Consider the following 23,262-nt stretch of genomic DNA (forward strand, 5'->3'; position numbering starts at 1 on the left):
AATCATTAGTTGGATTGGGGACCCTATACTGTAACCTGTTAAGACCTAAAAATACAATAAAATGCTTTTAATGCTTTTTAATCCAACTACCAATATTGGTCACCGTCCTTTTAAAAACAAAGACCTATCAATAACGGCTATGCTACACTCCTTCCTCATAGAGAGCACTTTGACCTTCTCGTAAAATGCACCCTCTCGTCACTGGCGCATGTTTGTGCGCGTGTGATGTAATAGTTTACACAATAATATAATTGTAAACGTATTCCCATGCTCGAGTAAATGGTTAACGTTGTGTGGATTACGCTATAACATTTTCTGCCAACGCAAGCGTTAAAGAAAGATATCTAGAATTCAGTACTGGGCGCTGTCCAAAATTGATGCTGCCGCGTCGCGTCGAATCTATGATGCTCTGATCGTGGTGCTGAAATCCTTTGCGCTCTTGTTCTCTCTCCTTTTCTCTCTGTCCCTCCCTCCTTCCATCTCTCCTCTCTCCCTCCCTTGGTCCTCTCTCACATTCACAAAACCCTCTGTCATGGCGTCTTCCAACAATGTTACCCCCACCAACTGTAGCTGGTGGCCAATCTCAGCCATGGATGAAGACGGTGAAATAACAGATATGGAGAAAAGCGAAGAGCCAGCTATAGAGTCGAAACCTAGTTTCTCTAAAGACAAGCTTGTTTTGTATCACTGGACGCAGTCTTTCACCTCTCAAAAGGTAACACACCGACAGCATGAAAATGAAATGGAGGTGTTCCCGCTCTGTCTCTTACATATCATATCTGCTTTAGCTATATATTTTTTAATTCAATATATTAGATGTTTTATATATATAATGTTGTAGGCCTACACGTTTGTGTTATTTCTTTTATTTTACATTTAGGCAATATTTCTCATACGAGACGTTATGAAACCTCTGCATCATCAGGTGTGGACATTTTCCTCGACATTGAATTATACGAGATGGATAGGCTATAACTGTATTGGTGATCAATATCTGTTATATTCCAATGGATTCGGTGATTAGAAGACGGTGTCTAATTCTAACAAGGCATATGCTATGTTTGGACAATTTTCGCCTCATTCATGAGAAATCAGGCTACACCTCCTGTGGTCCAAAATATGACAATGTAAATAATTGATTGAAAGTGAGGTATCTCTGTGAAAAACAAACAAAATGCAACATTTCAACCTTCCCTGTGCCTTTCTCTCAATGTAGTGCATATGTTGTTCAAAAATCTATTCATAGACTTGGCCATTTTTATTCCAATAGTATATAGGGCCCATTGTGAGCCTTTTTTGATACAGATACCTTTCTCTAATGAGGGGTATACTACAGGATCAAGAGTTAGCCAGCTAACTAGCCTAAATATTCTTGATATAACTTTTTACATACACAGAGTGTACAGTAGGAACACTTCATTTATCTGGCATGGACTCTACAAGGTGTGGAAAGCGTTCCACAGGGATGCTGGCCCATGTTGACTCCAATGCTTCCCACAGTTGTGTCAAGTTAGCTGGATGTCTTTTGGGTGGTGGACCATTCTTGATACACACAGGAAACTGTTGAGCGTGAAAAACCCAGCAGCGTTGCAGTTCTTGACACACTCAAACCAGTGCACCTGGCAACTACAACCATACCGCGTTCAAAGGCACTTCAATCATTTGTCTTGCCCATTCACCCTCTGAATGGCACACACACACGCAATCCCTGTCTCAATTGTCTCAAGTGGATTTAACAAGTGACGTCAATAAGGGGTCATAGCGTTCACCTGGATTCACCTGGTCTGTCTATGTCATGGAAAGAGTCCTTAGTGTTTTACAAACTCAGTGTATATTACGCATTTTGAATATAGAGACATAATTGTTTTGTTTTTTCCCAAATGCACATATAGTGAACACAGGATCAACATTTAGCATCAATATGACATATAGAAACATCATGCAATGAAGACAACATGTGGGCCAGTGTTGCTAGGCACCTGGTTAGACATCCGCTCTACACATCTGTTTGTATTGTGCTCAGCTAGCTTTGCTCCACTCCAAACCATTAGGCTATTGGCTACAAACCACTCTGGGAGCTACTGCTGATCTGGTCCTGTTGTCACTCAACAGTAACAGTAAACATCATTTAAACGTCATTGTCGAGGGTTCCACTTAGAGAGGTTGCATTCCTTAACGTTTCGACAGTCCTACATCTTAACAGAGTAGCCTAAAACTGTCATTCGGCAAAGTGTACTATGTACAACTTGAGGTTGCTGTTAATGATGGTTTAGGCGGCATTGGATTTGAGATAATGAACAGGGAATGTTAGGATACCCTGGTTCCTCTGTCCTCTCAGCACCAATATACAGTATGTGGCCAACAAACAGGCAAATGTGTTTTATATTTGAGTATGCCATAAAAAAGTACATCAATTTATGTCCATGCACAATTCACATGATCCATATAGGGATTTTGGTCAAACTAAGGAGGACTAAGACAGATGTCCAAGTCACTGCAGATATAGCTGAGACAGACCAAAAAAATTGCTCTGTCATTGCATTAACCTGTACAAACCTGTCTTTCTTGATGTCTTTAGAAAATCATCAATGTATGTAAACTATATCTCAATCTCTCATAATGTAGTTCATTTAATCATTGATCCACCTGACATACAGTAAATGATTGATTGTGCACAAGAGGAATGATATAGCATGAGTTTGATACCTTAAGGTTACGGCATCATCTGAAGCAATTGAAGAGAAATACTTCACTGTCTGTCAGTCTTAACTGCTGCAGAAGGTTGGAGATTTACACCTTTGTCACTACAGTATACCCCAGAGCCTGTAAGTCTCTACTGCTAGATCTTATACAGTAGTCAACACTCAGATGTCAGTGAGTCCAACTCAGGTGTCAGTGGATCCCTGGGTCAGATATAGAGATCTCTATCGCTATCTATGGTTCTGGTGGTTCCAACTCAGATGGCAGTGGTTATCAGTGACAGGGCCGTTTACATAGCATATGAACACATCAGTTGAGGGCCTCTTGGAGGTCGGGGCACCGACAGATAGCATATTATGAGCACGTTGGTTGGGGACCCCCTGCATATGACGCTGCTGATTATTATCTATCCTATTGCCCCAACTACAGTGCATTTGGAAAGTATTCAGACCCCATGACTCTGCAGCACTCCACCATTCAGGCCTTTATGGTAGAGTGGCTAGACAGAAGCCACTCCTCAGTAAAAGGAACATGACAGCCTGCTTGGAGTTTTCCAAAAGGCACCCAAAAGGACTCTCAGGTCACGAGAAATAAGATTCTGTAGTCTGATGAAACCAATATTGAACTCTTTGGCCTGAATGTCAAGCGTCACGTCTGGAGGAAACCTGGCACCATCCCTAAGGTGGTGGCAGGGAATGGGAGACTAGTGGGAGGACTATATAGATAGAAATTAATAGAGCAAAGTATGATGATGAAAACCATCTCTAGAGTGCTCAGGACCTCAGATTGAGGTGAAGGTTCACCTTCCAACAGGACAACGACCCTAAGCACACAGCCAAGACAGTGCAGAAGTGGATTCGGAACAATTCTCTGAATGTCCTTGAGCCAGAGCCCGGAATTAAACCTGATCGAACATCTCTCGAGAGACACAAGCTGAAAATAGCTGTGCAGTGACTCTCCCCATCCAACCTGACAGAGCTTAAGAGGATCTGCAGAGAAGAATGGGAGAAACTCCCCAAATACAGGTGTGCCAAGCTTGTAGCGTCATACCCAACACTAATCACTGCCAAATACGCTTCAACAGAGTGTTTATTTTATTTATTTAACTAGGCAAGTCAGGCAAAAACAGTTAATAACAATTCTTATTTTCAGTGACGGCCTTGTTCAGGGGCAGAACGACAGCTCGGGGATTTGATCTTGTAACCTTTCGGTTACAAGTCCAACGCTCTAACCACTAGGCTACCTCAGAGTACTGAGTAAAGGGTCTGAATACTTACTGTATGTCAATGTGATATTTAAGTTTTTTTATTTTCAATACATTTGCAAAAATGTTTAAAAAAACTGTTTTTGCTTGGTCATTATGGGGTATTGTGTGTAGAATTTTTAAAAGCCATTTTAGAATAAGGCTGTAACGTAACCAACCAAATGTGGAAAAAGTCAAAGGGTCTAAATACTCTCCGATGCACTGTATATATACATATCTACCTCAATTACCTCATACCCCTGCACATCATCTCCGCACTGGTGCCCTGTGTATATATACATATCTACCTCAATTACCTCATACCCCTGCACATCAACTCCGCACTGGTACCCTGTGTATATAGCCAAGTTATTGTTACTCATTGTGTATTTATTCCTTGTGTTATTATATTTCTATTTTGTCAATGTTTTCTCTCTCTGCATTGTTGGTAAGGAAGCCTGTTGATTACGAAGAATGTGACAAATAAAATGTGATTTGAACACATCAGTTTAGGGGCCCTCTGGAGGTTGGGGAATTTAGGAATTTAGCTTTAAAATGGCAAAAAAAAAATGTTCTGCCCCATGGCAAAATGTGTAGAATTGCAGGAAATTTGCTTTAAAGGAGGTGGGGGAATTTAGGAATTTAGCTTTAAAATTGCAACAAACAAAAAAACCTTTCTGCCCAATGACAAATGTGTAGAATTGCAGAAGGTTATCTGTGCTAGTATGGCCCTGGTCAGTGAGTTTATGATGAGGAGTTAATGTTAAGGTGCAATTAATAGTCTGGTTAGAAGAGTTAGATTGGTACATTTGCTGCAACCATATGATTGAGGAATATTTGTAATCTTTGAATCGTTGTTCTGGTTGAGTATATACCCTAATAATTCTCTACAGTCATCTACTTCAGCTACTGTTTAAGTGTCATGCTGTTACATAGGTAATCAGTGATGGGACTTGTTGCAGTAAGTTGAGCAAGCTACAAGGTCTTCCTGTTCTGTCTCACACACCAGTCTTCCTCCCTCTGTGCACAATAGCGTGGGGACAAGGTTACCCTGTACTAGACAGGGGTTGTAATAATTCCTAGGCTTGAACTTTTTAATAATTTGATGCACTCACACTCACACTTTGCGATGCTTTGTTATAATTTGTCTGGCCATGTACAACAAACCCATGGCCCCCTCAACCTCCACAGTGTAATTCATATTCTTTCTACAATAGCCATCTACGGAGCTTGGCATGGATTTTAATAAGACACTGTAAATGGATACTGTCTGCCTCACAGAATCCCTTTTAGTTCTTATTGAGCACAACAAAACATCATTATTTTGCTTGGGATTATGAACACAAAAGATAAAGGGGCCTACATCTGGCAGTGATGCATGAACAGTACTTTTTCCTAAGGACTTTTAACATCCTGTTTCATGCCTGTCTGTACTTGTGTAGAGCAGGCTTCTCTGCTCCAGGGCGTGCAGTTGGTTGGAAAGAAACAGATAATTGTTTCCTTTTAAAATTGTTCTCCAACAAAACATTGTACAAGTAGCAACAATAAGCTAAATTGCGAACGCAACTTAAAATTAAATTTTTTATGTTAACCCTTGTAGACCTGAAGGGATTTCCCTCTTAGATTCACTTCACTAGCACATATTTGTAATAAGATTGTAATAACAAGGACCATCAAGAGTACTGAAAAAAAAACTGAATTGAGCTAAGAGATGAAGGTGTAACTTGTGTCTCTGAAGATGAAATGTAGATGTAACTTGTGCCTTTTGCTATGAGACAAAGATGTAACTTGTGTCTCTGAAGATGAAATGTAGATGTAACTTGTGCCTTTTGCTATGAGACGAACATGTAACTCGAGTGTTTCTCTGTGTTTCGTCCAGGTGCGTCTAGTGATCAATGAGAAGGGTCTGCTGTGTGAAGAGAGAGACGTAAGTCTCCCTATAGCCGAGCACAAGGAGCCCTGGTTCATGAGGCTCAACCTGGGGGAGGAGGTGGCCGTCTTCATCCACGGAGACACCATCGTCTCAGACTACAACCAGATTATAGAGTACCTAGAGGCTCATTTTGGGGGAGGTATTGCCTTTCAGACTACTTGATCTTTTTCCTTTAAGGTTACTTTAGGGTCTCTTTTCACCCATGATGTTACAGTAGTGACTGCATAGCAAACAGTATACAACCAGGTCATAGCGATGGGCTACCTAGAGACTAACTTGGGGATGTACTGCTTTTCCGGGCTACTCATGTCTTTATTAGTAACCATAAACAGTATTCACCAGGTTATTGAATACTTACAGACGGAATTGTGAACAGTTGTGAACAGAGATACATCTAATTGGCCAATCTTATGTTTCACTGCAGCTCAGGGATCAATGATCGTCCATGACATTAAGTCAGTGACTGGCTGGCGGCTGCATAGCAAAGAGTAGAGACGTTTTGAGGCATTAATGTTGCTATTTTAATGTTCGTAAACCGTGTTAAGCTATTTTTTCACCAGGGAAGTGTAATTCAACCCAGATGCTGACTGTATTCTGTGCGCCATGTTTTTCTCAGTATATCACGTGTCCTATCATGGTCCTTTGGGTCATTTGCGGTGGTGGTTGTGGGTCGTTATGTAATGTCCCGAGAGAATGGCTCCAGCAAGGCCTGCAGGGATGCAGTATTTACCATGGCCAATGGATGAAGGACTTCCTCTTACTTCAGATCGAGACACTTCACACTCACCCATCCATGACAGAGAGGCTTGATGCTATAGAAGCCGACAATACTGATTTCAGATTTCAGTTGCAACAGATGTGCTCCAATGATTTCTCTCATGTCATTAACGTCCATTTGTAACTTTCAAGCTCTTATTTTATTTTAAACAGATGTAGCTATTTTTCTTTAATGACATTTTGATTATTTTCAGTTTATATTCATGTTCAATATGGCTGTTGAGTAGCAGATTTGTGTTCAGCAGGGACCCGTGTAGCAAAGCGTTTAGCATAGTATATGTCAGAGTAGTTTATCTCCCTGTTTCACTTGGTTGAAAAACTTTTTAGCCCTACTGAACACGACCCAGACCTCATGCTCATTTTAAAGAGGATGTGTCATCCAGCTGCTTGATTTACAGATAATGTCTCCAATTCTGTGTACTTTCTAATGCACCCTGCCAAAGGGGACTGGAGTTGGCCTAGGAAGTGTAGATGAAGCAGCAGAGAAAATCCTGTCATAGTAAAGGACAGGAAATCTAGTGCCAAGTCAACTCAAGTTAGCCTATTGTTGAAATCCTACCTCTAGCAAGGTGAAATCCACTGCCATATCACTTACTATTTTATGGTAGCTAAGCACTAGCCTGACGCCTCACACTAAGTTCTTACGCTGTTCTGTCATTCGCTGCAGACTTTCGTGTGAATCTGCCATCATTGAATGTCGTTTGAGTGACGTCGTTTATGGTGAAAACAAAGTCATCAGCAATTGGATCGCCTCTAACCAATCACAGTATTAAAGCCAATTATGTACTTCGAAAACACCGCTTCAACCACGTTTTCTGGCTCTGGCCCAACCCATTTGTTTTCTGGGACCAATCAGACGCCATGAATGTGTTCGCATTCAGGGAAGGGTTGGGGAGAAATGCCGCGTTCAAAACAACTGGGAACTCTCCAACTTCAATTTTTTTTTTTTAAAAGGTCATCCAACTCATAATTCCAAGTCGGAAACTCTGGCATCTTTCTATAGTTCCGACTTTCCGACTTGAAGATCACTGATGTCATGATCTGACCTCGTTTTTTTCCAGAGATCCCAATTGTCTTGAAAGCACCATATGGTCATATCCAGACTCCCTGAGGAGGAAAATAAAGTTTGTGGGCGTGGCATAGCATTTTAGCAGAGCAAGGAGTCTGGGTAGCAAGGAGTCTGGGTAGCAAGGAGTCTGGGTAGCAAGGAGTCTGGGTAGCCAGGAGTCTGGGTAGCCAGGCAAGCTGAACCTTAATCTCTCTTTATGCTCTCCTTATGCTTTCTCAGGGAGAATCTTGTTTTGGTATTTTGTCAGCAGTGTCCCATTTGCTTGCCATGTATCAGAGTGAGATGTGACTGGGCAGTAAAACATAGTGAGTTCAGTGGGTTCTCTCCAGTGCGACATTTTATTGTGCACCATCATCATGTTGGCACGAGGTGCAGCAGTGCTGTGGCTGTGTCCAAGCCAAGGCCATGCCCCTGTTTGTGTTCTGTCTGAGGAAGGGTGCTTAGTGCTGCAGCAGAGCGCACCAGCAGCAGACCTCCAGAGCCTAGCCACGTACGGCCACAGCCATGCCCAAGTCTACCTATTGGGCCTGGACTGATTAGTCAGCAGTCTGCCGGGTGCAGCTCCAGGCCTCCAGCTCCACCTTAAAGACACACAACCAGATTAACAGCACAGACTGGAATATCCCCGGGCACTTCCTGTGTCCCCACTCCCCGTCATCAGTCACAGCTTTCTGGCCAGCCCTCAGCAGCTCATAGCCTACCTAAACTAGCTCGTATCTTAATCTAAAGTAAAAACACATAGCTATTTGTTGATCTTGCTTCTGGTTCTGCATATTGGCCTATGTATCACATTGTCAGAAACAGGGTTGTAGTTGAGCTTACTCCATTCACAGTAAAATCCCCCTTACACACCATTGTTAGGCTTTGTAAGTGGACTGTTTGCACATAAAGTAAAGGCTGAAGTTGGTATACCGTGTTGTCTATTTATGTTACAGGCCTATATGTTAGAATGCTATATGGTCCTATGTGTTACAATGCATTCGGAGAGTATTCAGACCCCTCGACTTTTCCCACATTTTGTTACGTTACAGCCTTATTCTAATATAGAGTCTCCTTGGATATGATGCTACAAGCTTGGCGCACCTGTATTTGGGGAGTTTCTCCCATTCTTCTCCTCAGCTCTTCTCAAGCTCTATCAGGTTGGATGGGGAGCGTCACTGCACAGCTATTTTCAGGTCTCTCCAGAGATGATCGATATGGTTTGGGCCCTGGCTGGGCCACTCAAGGACATTCAGAGACTTGTCCCGAAAGCCACACCTGCATTGTCTTGGCTGTGTGCTTAGACTCGTTGTCCTGTTGGAAGGTGAACCTTCACACCAGTCTGAGGTCCTGAGCACTCTGTAGCAGGTTTTCATCAAGGATCTCTCTGTACTTTGCTCCGTTCATCTTTCCCTCGATCCTGACTAGTCTCTCGGTCCCTGCCACTGAAAAACATCCGAAACACCATAATGCTGCAACCACCATGCTTCACCGTAGGGATGGTGCCAGGTTTCCTCCATCTTGGTTTCATCAGACCAGAGAATCTTGTTTCTCATGGTCTGCGACTCCAAGCGGGCTGTCATGTGCCTTTTACTGAGGAGTGGCTTCCGTCTGGCAACTCTACCATAAAGGCCTGATTGGTGGAGTACTGCAGAGATGGTTGTCCTTCTGGAAGATTCTCCCATCTCTACAGAGGCACTCTGGAGCTCTGTCAGAGTGAGCATCGGGTTCTTGTTCACCTCCCTGACCAAGAACCTTCTCCCCTGATTGCTCAGTTTGGCCGGGTGGCCAGCTCTAAGAAGAGTCTTGGTGGTTCCAAACTTCTTAATTTAAGAATGATGGAGGCCACTGTGTTCTTGGGGACCTTCAATGCTGCAGAAATGTTTTGGTACCCTTCCCCAGATCTGTGCATCGACACAATCCTGTCTCAGAGCTCTATGGACAATTTCTTTGACCTCATGGCTTGGTTTTTGCTGCTCTGACATGCACTGTCAACTGTGGGACCCTATATAGACAGGTGTGTGCCTTTCCAAATCATGTCCAATCAATTGAATTTACCACCGGTGGACTCCAATCAAGTTGAAGAAAGGATGATCAATGGAAACAGGATGCACTTGAGCTCAATTTCAAGTCTCATAGCAAAGGGTCTGAATACTTGTGTAAAAAAAGTACATTTGCAAAAATGTAATTATGGGGTATTGTGTGTAGATTAATGAGGGGAAAATATATTTTAATCCGTTTTAGAATAAGGTTGTAATGTAACAAAATGTGGAAAAAGTTAAGTGGTCTCAATACTTTCCCGAATGCATTGTATGTTTGGCTGTAAATACCTCTGTCTGTGTTTACCTGGTTTCTTTTTAGAAACGGTGGCCCAGCTAATTCCCGATGCTGACTCTCCACTCCACGAGCGTGTGCAGCAGTACCGTGAGCTGCTGGACGGCCTGCCCATGGATGCTTACACACACGGCTGTATCCTGCACCCAGAGCTCACCACCGACTCCATGATCCCAAAGTATGCCACCGCTGAAATACGTAGTAAGTCAAGTCAAGTTCAGTGTCACCATTTACAATTAATTGTAAAATATTCACATACAGTTGAAGTCGGAAGTTTACATACACCTTAGCCAAATACATTTGAACTCTGTTTTTCCACAAATCCTGACATTTAATCCTAGGAAAAATTCCCTGTATTAGGTCAGTTAGGATCACCACTTTATTTTAAGAATGTGAAATGTCAGAATAATAATAGAGAGAATTATTTATTTGAGCTTTTATTTCTTTCATCACATTCCCAGTAGGTCAGAAGTTTACATACACTCAATTAGTATTTGGTAGCATTGCCTTTAAATTGTTTAACTTAGATCAAATGTTTCAGGTAGCCTTCCACAAGCTTTCCAAAAATAAATTGGGTGAGTTTTGGCCCATTCCTCCTGACACAGCTGTTGTAACTGAGTCAGTTTTGGCAAATCAATCCCAGGCCTCCTTGCTGGCACACGCTTTTTCAGTTCTGCCCACAAATTATCTATAGGATTGAGGTCAGGGCTTTGTGATGGCCACTCCAATACCTTGACTTTGTTGTCCTTAAGCCATTTTGCCAAAACTTTGGAAGTACGCTTGGGGTCATTGTCCATTTGGATGACCCATTTGCGACCAAGCTTTAACTTCCTGACTGATGTCTTGAGATGTTGCTTCAATATATCCACATAATTTTCCTTCCTCATGATGCCATCTATTTTGTGAAGTGCACCAGTCCCTCCTGCAGCAAAGCACCCCCACAACATGATGCTGCCACCCTCGTGCTTCAAGGTTGGGATGGTGTTCTTCGGCTTGCAAGCGTCCCCCTTTTTCCTCCAAACATAACAATGGCCAAACAGCTGTATTTTTGTTTCATCAGGCCAGAGGACATTTCTACAAAAAGTAGGATCTTTGTCCCCATGTGCAGTTGTAAACCGTAGTCTGGCTTTTTTTCTGGCGGTTTTGGAGCAGTGGCTTCTTCCTTGCTGAGCGGCTTTTCAGGTTATGTCGATATAGGACTCGTTTTACTGTGGAAATAGATACTTTTGTACGTGTTTCCTCCAGCATCTTCACAAGGTCCTTTACTGTTGTTCTGGGATTGATTTGCACTTTTCGCACCAAAGTACGTTCATCTCTAGGAGACAGAATGTGTCTCCTTCCTGAGCGGTATGACGGGTGCGTGGTCCCATGGTGTTTATACTTGCATACTATTGTTTGTACAGATGAGCGTGGTACCTTCAGGCATTTGGAAATTGCTCCCAAGGATGAACCAGACTTGTAGAGGTCTACAATTATTTATTTTTTCAGAGATCCTGGCTGATTTCTTTTGATTTTCCCATGATGTCAAGCAAAGAGGCACTGAGTTTGAAGGTAGGCCTTGAAATACATCCACAGGTACACCTCCAATTGACTCAAATTATGTCAATTAGCCTATCAGGAACTGCTAAAGCCATGACATAATTTTCTGGAATTTTCCAAGCTGTTTAAAGGCACAGTCATCTTTGTGTATGTAAACTTCTGACCCACTGGAATTGTGATACAGTGAATTATAAGTGAAATAATCTGTCTGTTAATTAACAATTGTTGGAAAAATTACCTGTGTCATGCACAAAGTATATGTCCTAACCGACTTGCCAAAACTATAGTTTGTTAAAACTTCTTAGGGCTGCAATCCTGTTAACGGGATGATATGACAACAGCCAGTGAAAGTGCAGGGCGCCAAATTCAAAACAACAGAAATCTCATAATTAAAATTCCTCAAACATACAGTGGGGCAAAAAAGTATTTAGTCAGCCACCAATTATGCAAGTTCTCCATCTTAAAAATATGAGAGAGGTCTGTAATTTTCATCATAGGTACACTTCAACTATGACAGACAAAATGAGAAAAAAAAGCCAGAAAATCACATTGTAGGATTTTTTATGAATTTATTTGCAAATGATGGTGGAAAATAAGTATTTGGTCAATAACAAAAGTTTAGCTCAATACTTTGTTATATACCCTTTGTTGGCAATGACAGAGGTCAAACGTTTTCTGTAAGTCTTCACAAGGTTTTCACACACTGTTGCTGGTATTTTGGCCCATTCCTCCATGCAGATCTCCTCTAGAGCAGTGATGTTTTGGGGCTGTTGTTGGGCAACATGGACTTTCAACTCCCTCCAAAGATTTTCTATGGGGTTGAGATCTGGAGACTGGCTAGGCCACTCCAGGACCTTGAAATGCTTCTTACGAAGCCACTCCTTCGTTGCCCGGGCGGTGTGTTTGGGATCATTGTCATGCTGAAAGACCCAGCCACGTTTCATCTTCAATGCCCTTGCTGATGGAAGGAGGTTTTCACTCAAAATCTCACGATACATGGCCCCATTCATTCTTTCCTTTACATGGATCAGTCGTCCTGGTCCCTTTGCAGAAAAACAGCCCCAAAGCATGATGTTTACACCCCCATGCTTCACAGTAGGTATGATGTTCTTTGGATGCAACTCAGCATTCTTTGTCCTCCAAACACGACGAGTTGAGGTTTTACCAAAAAGTTATATTTTGGTTTCATCTGACCATATGACATTCTCCCAATCTTCTTCTGGATCATCCAAATGCTCTCTAGCAAACTTCAGATGGGCCTGGACATGTACTGGCTTAAGCAGGGGGACACGTCTGGCACTGAATGATTTGAGTCCCTGGCGGCGTAGTGTGTTACTGATGGTAGGCTTTGTTACTTTGGTCCCAGCTCTCTGCAGGTCATTCACTAGGTCCCCCCGTGTGGTTCTGGGATTTTTGCTCAACGTTCTTGTGATCATTTTGACCCCACGGGGTGAGATCTTGCGTGGAGCCCCAGATCGAGGGAGATTATCATTGGTTTGTATGTCTTCCATTTCCTAATAATTTCTCCCACAGTTGATTTCTTTAAACCAAGCTGCTTACCTATTGCAGATTCAGTCTTCCCAGCCTGGTGCAGGTCTACAATTTTGTTTCTGGGGTCCTTTGACAGCTCTTTGGTCTTGGCCATAGTGGAGTTTGGAGTGTGACTGTTTAAGGTTGTGGACAGGTGTCTTTATACTGATAACAAGTTCAAACAGGTGCCATTAATACAGGTAACGAGTGGAGGACAGAGGAGCCTCTTAAAGAAGAAGTTACAAGTCTGTGAGAGCCAGAAATCTTGCTTGTTTGTAGGTGACCAAATACTTATTTTCCACCATAATTTGCAAATAAATTCATTAAAAATCCTACAATGTGATTTTCTGGATTTTTTCTTCTCATGTTGTCTGTCATAGTTGAAGTGTACCTATGATGAAAATTACAGGCCTCTCTCATCTTTTTAAGTAGGAGAACTTGCACAATTGGCGGCTGACTAAATACTTTTTTGCCCCACTGTACATGTATCTTATATCATTTTAAAGGTAATATTATTGTTAATCCCACCACAGTGTCCAATGTCAAATAGGCTTTACAAACACCACAAACGATTATGTTAGGTCACCACCAAGCCAAAGAAAAATTCAGCCAATTTCCAGCCAAAGAGAGGAGTCACAAAAAGCACAAATAGAGATAAAATTATTCACTAACCTTTGATGATCGTCATCAGATGACACTCATAGAACTTCATGTTACACAATACATGTATGTTTTGTTTGATAAAGTTCATATAAAAAAATCGGAGTTTACATTGGCGCGTTACGTTCACTAGTTCCAAAAACATCCAGTGATTTTGCATAGCCACATCGATTCAACAGAAATACTCATCATAAAAGGTAGATGATAATACAAGTTATACACATGGAATTATAGATATACCTCTCCTAGATGCAACTGCTGTGTCAGATTTTAAAAAAACTTTACGGAAAAAGCAAATCATGCAATCATCTGAGACGCAGCCCAGAAAATAAATACAATTTTCAAGTCAACAGAAACCAGAAATCACATTATAAATATTCCCTTACCTTTGATGATCTTTATCAGAATGCACTCCCAGGAATCCTAGTTCCACAATAAATGCTTGATTTGTTCGATAATGTCCATTATTTATGTCCAAGTAGCTACTTTTGTTAGCGCGTTAGGTACACATATCCAAACGCTCGTGCAGGTCCCACATAACTTCGGACAAAAACTTTAAAAAGTTATATTACGGGTTGAAGAAACATTTCAAACTAAGTATAGAATCAATCTTTAGGGTGTTGTTATCATAAATCTTCAATAAAGTTCCAACCGGAGAATTCCTTTGTGTCTAGAGAAGCAATGGAACGCAGGTCGATATCATGTGGAATGCGCATGACCAGGAAATGGCTCTCTGCCAGTAACCTGACTCATTCAGCTCTTATTCAGGCCCACAACACAGTAGAAGCCTCATTCAAGTTTCTAAAGACAGTTGGAAGCCCCAGGAAGTGCAACTTCATCCATATCCCACTGTGAATTCAATAGGGCCTGGGTTGAAAATCGACCAACCTCAGATTTCTCACTTCCTGTTTGGATTTCTTCTCAGGTTTTTGCCTGCCATATGAGTTCTGTTATACTCACAGACAACATTCAAACAGTTTTAGAAACGTCAGAGTGTTTTCTATCCAATACTAATAATACTTTGCATATATTAGCAACTGAGACTGAGGAGCAGGCCGTTTACTCTGGGTACCTCTGGTCACCTTTCATCCAAGCTACTCAATACTGCTCCTTCAGCCATAAGAAGTTTAACAAGAAATTTGTGGAGTGGTTGAAAAACGGGTTTTAATGACTCCAACCTAAGTGTATGTAAACTTCCGACTTCAACTGTAGTATGAACTCAATTATTTTGAGATGTTTATTAGTAGACCATAAAAATGCATACATGCAAGGCCCGTGCACATTGTAATAATATCATATTGAATATAAACAGAGTTCATGATCCGCAATATCCCAAAACAAAATGAAAACCGATATAATTATCCATTACCATTCAGCGTTCTCACAACATTTTCATGTTAACAGGTTGTCATGAACCAAATTACGCTGTCCAATTTCACCTTGTTTATCGTTAAAATCCATCAAATTGAATTGAAGCAATGTCACTCATTCTCTGTATGCGATATTAGGTCATTGAGTCCGCACTCAGTACATGAATCCTTACTTCATGGACGTGTTGCGTAAATCAAGAAAAAGACTAGTCCAGCCAAAAGCCTGCAGTGGAATATATTAACCAGGAAACCCCATGCCCTGTGTTGATGTCTCTTAAATAAACTTGCTTTATTTGTTGTTTGAGGCGGCACACCAATGTTTATATTTAATCCGAGTCATTCATGTGTTTTATGAACAACATGCTATCGACTTATATCTCACACTTTATAACGGAAATGGGTTGTCCTTGGGAAATGCAGATTTAATGGGATCTCTATTTGTAAATTGTGTATTTCTAATGAATTATACTCTTGTCAACTAGGAACATATACACTTGATCATTTGCTGTTATTGAACATCAACTCTCTGCCTTTGGTACTGTTTTAGACCGACATTTGTGGTGACAGAAGGGTTTATCAGAGGTATTGACTCCAGTAGGCACTGAATATTGTGTCTTATCTCACTATTTCATCCAGGAGTCACTGATGTCTCTGTCTCTCTGTCCTCAGGACACCTGACCAACGCTGCGTCTGAGCTGATGAAGCTGGACCATGAGGAGCCCACTCTGACAGAGCCATACCTCTCCAAGCAGAAAAAACTCATGGTAAGACTGGCAGCATGGCACCACCAGACCACAGGAGAAGCCTTAAAAGAGAGAAACATTACAGATGATTGTCACAATACAAACAATTTACCTTTCCGTTCGCTCTAAATGTACCATGTGTGTGTGTGTGTGTGTGTATGTGTTTTAAAGGCATATAACAATTTCTTTAAATGAGCATGGCCTTACAAGATTGTTAAGATGAGGTGATACTGTTCTTACTCAAATGAACTGGTCACATTGACAACTGTAAGCAATATGAGCTGTTGTGTACATTCCTATTACACAGAGCATCTCCAACATGGTTGTTTTTGACAATGTTTCGGTGTGATGTAGGATAGATATTGCGCAATTACCCCAAGTGATTGTGTCAGGTTCTATGTTAGTTCTTTGTTTACCCATAATAGAGTGCCTTGCGAAAGTATTCGCCCCCCTTGAACTTTGCGACCTTTTGCCACATTTCAGGCTTCAAACATAAAGATATAAAACTGTATTTTTTTGTGAAGAATCAACAACAAGTGGGACACAATCATGAAGTGGAACGACATTTATTGGATATTTCAAACTTTTTTAACAAATCAAAAACTGAAAAATTGGGCGTGCAAAATTATTCAGCCCCCTTAAGTTAATACTTTGTAGCGCCACCTTTTGCTGCGATTACAGCTGTAAGTCGCTTGGGGTATGTCTCTATCAGTTTTGCACATTGAGAGACTGAAATTTTTTCCCATTCCTCCTTGCAAAACAGCTCGAGCTCAGTGAGGTTGGATGGAGAGCATTTGTGAACAGCAGTTTTCAGTTCTTTCCACAGATTCTCGATTGGATTCAGGTCTGGACTTTGACTTGGCCATTCTAACACCTGGATATGTTTATTTTTTAACCATTCCATTGTAGATTTTGCTTTATGTTTTGGATCATTGTCTTGTTGGAAGACAAATCTCCGTCCCAGTCTCAGGTCTTTTGCAGACTCCATCAAGTTCTCTTCCAGAATGGTCCTGTATTTGGCTCCATCCATCTCCCCATCAATTTTAACCATCTTCCCTGTCCCTGATGAAGAAAAGCAGGCCCAAACCATGATGCTGCCACCAACATGTTTGACAGTGGGGATGGTGTGTTCAGCTGTGTTGCTTTTACGCCAAACATAACGTTTTGCATTGTTGCCAAAAAGTTCAATTTTGGTTTCATCTGACCAGAGCACCTTCTTCCACATGTTTGGTGTGTCCCAGGTGGCTTGTGGCAAACTTTAAACGACACTTTTTATGGCTATCTTTAAGAAATTGCTTTCTTCTTGCCACTCTTCCATAAAGGCCAGATTTGTGCAATATACGACTGATTGTTGTCCTATGGACAGAGTCTCCCACCTCAGCTGTAGATCTCTGCAGTTCATCCAGAGTGATCATGGGCCTCTTGGCTGCATCTCTGATCAGTCTTCTCCTGTATGAGCTGAAAGTTTAGAGGGACGGCCAGGTCTTGGTAGATTTGCAGTGGTCTGATACTCCTTCCATTTCAATATTATCGCTTGCACAGTGCTCCTTGGGATGTTTAAAGCTTGGGAAATCTTTTTGTATCCAAATCCGGCTTTAAAGTTCTTTACAACAGTATCTCGGACCTGCCTGGTGTGTTCCTTGTTCTTCATGATGCTCTCTGCGCTTTTAACGGACCTCTGAGACTATCACCGTGCAGGTGCATTTATACGGAGACTTGATTACACACAGGTGGATTGTATTTATCATCCTTAGTCATTTAGGTCAACATTGGATCATTCAGAGATCCTCACTGAACTTCTGGAGAGAGTTTGCTGCACTGAAAGTAAAGGGGCTGAATAATTTTGCACGCCCAATTTTTCAGTTTTTGATTTGTTAAAAAAGTTTGAAATATCCAATAAATGTCGTTCCACTTCATGATTGTGTCCCACTTGTTGTTGATTCTTCACAAAAAAATACAGTTTTATATCTTTATGTTTGAAGCCTGAAATGTGGCAAAAGGTCGCAAAGTTCAAGGGGGCCGAATACTTTCGCAAGGCACTGTATATCAACATGAATAGCTGCTACTGCCAGGGCCAACCTCCAACGTCTAGGAGCAACAACGGCTCAGCCGCAAAGTGGTAGGCCACACAAGCTCACAGAATGGAACCTCAGAGAGCTGAAGTGCGTGTACTGTATTGTGATATAGGATTACTCTTGTGCTCACAGGCAAAAATATTGGACCATGACAATGTCAGCTACCTGAAGAAGATCCTTGCCGAGTTGGCGATGGTACTAGATCAGGTGGAGGCCGAGCTAGAAAAGAGGAAAATCGAGTATAAAGGTAAGGGGAGATTATTGTCCCCATCGATGAAATCGGGGAGGGGACTGTGGACCTGCCTCTGTCCATATGATTGTCAGACGCAATATCTCAGACAGCGCTGGCCTGATTTTGACGAAACTTGGGTGAATGATGTGTCTTGCCATGGCGATCCGGTATTTACAGAATTACACTGATTGGCCCAAGGCGGAAGATATAGTATTTAACTGAAATTTGTTAGTCACACGGGGTGGGGCCCATTTGTGGGGGACGACATGTTTACTGTTGCCATGTTATTTATGTTTATGTCCTTCAGTTCAGACATTACCAAACATATTCTGTTTTATTTTGCTAGCCTGGTTCCAGATCTGTTCTATCTTGCCAACTACAAATACAGTGGCAAGAAAAAGTATGTGAACCCTTTGAAAATACCTGGATTTCTGCATAAATTGGTCATAAAATTTGATCTGATCTTCATCTAGGTCACAACAATAGACAAACACAGTCTACTTAAACTAATAACACACAAACAATTATAAATGTTCATGTCTTTATTGAACACACCATGTAAACATTCACAGTGCAGGGTGGAAAAAGTATGTGAACCCTTGGATTTAATAACTGGTTGACCCTCCTTTGGCAGCAATAACCTCAACCAAACGTTTTCTGTAGTTGCAGATCAGACCTGCACTTTGGACCATTCCTCTTTACAAAACTATTTAATTTCACCAATATTCTTGGAATGTCTGGTGTGAACTGCTCTCTTGAGGTCATGCCGCCTCATCTTAATCAGGTTGAGGTCAGGACTCTGACAGGGCCATTCCAGAAGGTGTATTTTCTTCTGTTGAGGCCAGTCTGTTGTTGATTTACTTCTGTGCTTGGGTCATTGTCCTGTTGCATCACCCAACTTCTGTTGAGCTTCAATTGGCAGACAGATAGCCTAACATTCTCCTGCAAAATGTCTTGATAAACTTGGGAATGAATTTTTCCGTCAATGATAGCAAGCTGTCCAGGCCCTGAGGCAGCAAAGCAGACCCAAACCATGATGCTCCCTCCACCATACTTTACAGTTGGGATGAGGTTTTGATGTTGGTGTGCTGTGCCTTTTTTTCTACACACAATGTTGTGTGTTCCTTCCAAACAACTCAACTTTAGTTTCAACTGTCCACATAATATTTTGTCAGTAGTGCTTTGGAACATCCAGGTGGACCTTGGCAAACTTCAGACCTGAGCAATGTTTTTTTTTGGACAGCAGTGGCTTCTTCCGTGTCCTCCCATGAACACAATTCTTGTTCAGTGTTTTACGTATCGTAGTCTCGTCAACACAGATGTTAGCATGTTCCAGAGATTTCATAGGTCTTTAGCTGACACAACCTCAAACTATGTTTGTCTATTGTTGTGACTTAGATGAAGATCGTATCAAATTTGAAGACCAATAAATGCAGAAATCCAGGTAATTCCAAAGGGTTCACATACTCTTTCTTGCCACTGTACTATGGTCATATAAGAGTTGACAAGACAGCACACATATCTGGGACAATGCTACTTCATACCACTCTGCTACAGTATGCTGTTTTTTTTTCCCTTTGGCAGGTCAAAAGTGTGAGTTGTGGCTATGTGGACCTGAATTTACACTAGCTGATGTCTGCCTGGGAGCCTTGTTGCACAGGCTTAAGTTCTTGGGACTCTCAAAGAAATACTGGGAGGACGGCAGCCGACCCAACCTCCAGTCCTTTTTCGAGCGGGTGCAAAAACGCTACGCTTTCCGCAAGGTTTTGGGCGACATCCACACAACCCTCCTGTCAGCAGTTCTACCTAACGCATTCCGAATGGTAAAAAAGAAGCCGCCATCTTTTTTCGGGGCCTCTTTCCTCATGGGCTCTCTGGGAGGGATGGGATACTTTGCCTATTGGTTTTTAAAAAAGAAATATGTGTAGTGAACGCCCCCACCTCCTTATGTTAAATGTCTGTGTATTTGTGTGATGTTTCAACTTTTCTGTAATGTTTTACGACAGCAGGAAAATATGAATCTATATAGAGAACACTATTACTTACCTGGGTGAACAAAGAATATACAAACATTCCATACACAAAGGAATTCTTAACAGCAATTTTTTTCTGGTATTCAATGCCTTCATCTATTTAATTTCTGGTCTATCGATCAACATGTTACTTTTTCATTAGCTCATTTTGGAGACATGCTTTAGGTTCAGTTATATTGAATTATGGTCATATTCCCAACACATGAGAGAGCCAGACATAATGTTTTGACATTGCATCACCATACCCAAAGTGGGGCTCATCCACAACCTGCATGTACTAGAGTTTTATTAAAGGGATATTTCTGGATTTTGACAATGAGGTCCTTTATATACTTCCCAAGAGTCAGATGAACTTGTGGATAACATTTTTTTGTCACCGTGTCCAGTATAAAGGAAGCTTGAGGTAGTTTCGCGAGCCAATGCTAACTAGCTTTAGCACAATAACTGGAAGCTAACAGACACCATTAGACTTCCAGTCACCATTAGACTTCCAGTCATTGCGCTAACGCTAGCAAGCAATTGCACTCACGCTAGTTAGCAACTTCATTCGAACTGCACACAGCGACATTAAAACGGTATCCACGAGTTCATCTGACTCTGGGGAAGATGATAAAGGGCCTTATTGGTAACATCCAGAAATATCCCATTTAATACAATTTTCCATCATTGTTTTGGCGTTCACCTATTGCCCTTCACTCCTCTGTTGGCCTGGGGTTTCCGTTATTAAAACCCAGTCAATTGACATGATGAACACTGATACTGAACTTCGGATACTTCCTGTGCTGCCAAAAACTGCCAGATGAGACGTTAGGATAGCAAGACATCCAGTCAGTCCCAATTAGCTCCCTATCCCTTGGCCATAACTGTTGTTTGCAGATCTGTAAGCTCCACGACGACACTGCTTATACCTACCCAGACCCTTCAGATATGCAAACATGGGGCCAGAGGGAATGGTTCGGGAATGATTTGGGATCGGCTGAACCAACCAAATACAGACACTACCTTTAGAGCACCACGAAAACATATGCGCTCCATCCATTCATTCATTAATAAAAGGTGATTCTCATTTCTCACACCACAGCTTTGAACTGATCATAAACTGATCCTTGAAAGTCAGAGGTATGATGGAGAAATACTAAAAGGGTAAATTGAGCCCTCCGCAATATTGAGCGGGGAATCAGTCAGTGGCCTTTAACAGTGCCCCTATAGAGTGCTTATGAAATTCTACATTGTTCTGTTAAATACTCACATGGATAGCTGACATTTTTTTGATTCCTGGAGTTTTAGTTCAGCTAACTAACCTTTTTGTTTATTTTGTTATATGACTGGTATAACTAGGCATTTAACCTAAACTTCTAAAACCTAAACCTCTTATAAAAAACCCCTCTGGAGTCTGACTGAACTATACAATGTTCCCCTCTATTCAGGAGTGCTAGCATGTACACAGATGAATGTGGAACGTTAGCAGGGTTTGCATTGTATGATTACAAGGATTTATTTATATTTAAATGAGGTCGGGGTAAAAAAGAAACACAGGACAAGATGCAATGCAGGAAGCTCCAGTTCTGTTTTTCAACAGAACCAGAATCTCTTTCTCAAAAGTCTTTCCTCACGTCCTCTCCCTCCCTCCTTTTCAAAATGTCAGAGGGAATCGAGGAGACAGGAGAGCATTAAACGAGAAGAGCTGAGGAATCTTGGATCTTCAGCTCTATTTCCATTGCTTAAACATCCGTCCACTCCTTGTCAAGGCATGGGAAACAACTGAGAAATATACTTTTTCTTTTCAAGGCATTTTGAGGAAGAGAAAAGACTTGAGATTCATTCACTTTGAGTGAACAGAGTAACTGTGCAGATGGTTGTTAACAGACTGCATGGCTGATACTACTGAGATGGGGCGTTGGAAGAGGATTCTGAACCAAAGACAATGACCAATGTTTCATTAGCAATGTGTCAGCTGTGTGGGATATATGTCCTAAATTGCACCCTGTTCCCTATGTAGTGCACTCATGCGACAAGGGCCCATATGGCTCTGGTCAAAACTAGTGCACTAGGTAAGGAATAGGGTGCAACTTTTGGACTTGGCCCTACCTAATGGTTTCACTTTTATTACTTCTCCTTGTCAAGACACACTTGGGGCCGGTTTCCTAGACACAGATAAAGCCTAGTCCCGTACTAAATAGCATACTCAATGGAGAATCTTCATTGAAATAACTGTTTAGTTTAGGACAAGGTTTAGGTTTATTCTTTGTCCGGGAAAACAGACCAAGTTTGTCTGAAAACTGGAAGTTGAGAAGTTACAGTTCATCACGTTTGTGTTTGTTGGTGACAAAAAAAAAAAAAAAATCTGTGCAGAAGAACTGTAAAAACAAAATGATTCACAATATGTTGAGCTTTGGAGATCTAGATAATGGAAAGAACATTTGACTCCAGCAGTCCCCTGTATAAGAACAATAACAAAATGGCACAGGTCTGAATATTTTAAGTTGATTTGACAGTTTGCCTAGTACTCAACTTAAACATACGTTGTCTTTCATTATTAGCCATACAGTAGTTTAACACAAGTGTCTACAATCCACTTCATTTTGTTTTTTCTTCTTGCACTATTGTGGCTTCTCCTGGGACTTTCACTGATACATAAACTGTAACACTGTCTGGGTGAAATGTCAGAGACCAATTGAGAAATCACTTTTCCATAACCAGCCTATCATTGTCAAGGCGTGTATATGTTTCATTAGAACAAGCACCATTGTCACCGATAATGATCTACTTCTTACAACTGAAAAAATGAATCCCTGCAAATAAGGTCTGTAATTCATATGGCTCACAGAACTCTCGAGACAATGAATTCATCAAGTTGAGTACTCTTAGTCATTATTTGTGGGCATATTACACAATAGTATTTCTTATTTTTATAAACATGCATTTATTTAGAGTGCACTGTGTTTGTTCATAAGCCTTAATTTCTTCAGTTGCCATCAACAAAAAAATGTATTATGAAATTGAAAAACAGAAATTGGAGAATATAAACTTATTTCAACACTTAAA

At 41.3% G+C, this 23,262-nt stretch overlaps 1 protein-coding gene across 1 annotated transcript; it reads left to right on the plus strand.

The window, feature by feature from the left end:
* Nucleotides 1-166: 166 nt before the first annotated feature.
* On the plus strand, nt 167-23,262 carry LOC110492029 (ganglioside-induced differentiation-associated protein 1-like 1). The gene is made up of 6 exons (XM_021565987.3): nt 167-715; nt 5,823-6,015; nt 10,063-10,236; nt 15,804-15,898; nt 18,085-18,199; nt 19,769-23,262. Exons 1-6 carry the CDS (start codon nt 533-535, stop codon nt 20,110-20,112), a joined length of 1,104 nt encoding a protein of 367 aa, XP_021421662.3. The 5' UTR covers nt 167-532; the 3' UTR covers nt 20,113-23,262.

The sequence above is a fragment of the Oncorhynchus mykiss genome, chromosome 16 (assembly GCF_057628025.1).
Source record: "Oncorhynchus mykiss isolate SJ-2025 chromosome 16, ASM5762802v1, whole genome shotgun sequence".
NCBI classification, from domain to species: domain Eukaryota; kingdom Metazoa; phylum Chordata; class Actinopteri; order Salmoniformes; family Salmonidae; genus Oncorhynchus; species Oncorhynchus mykiss.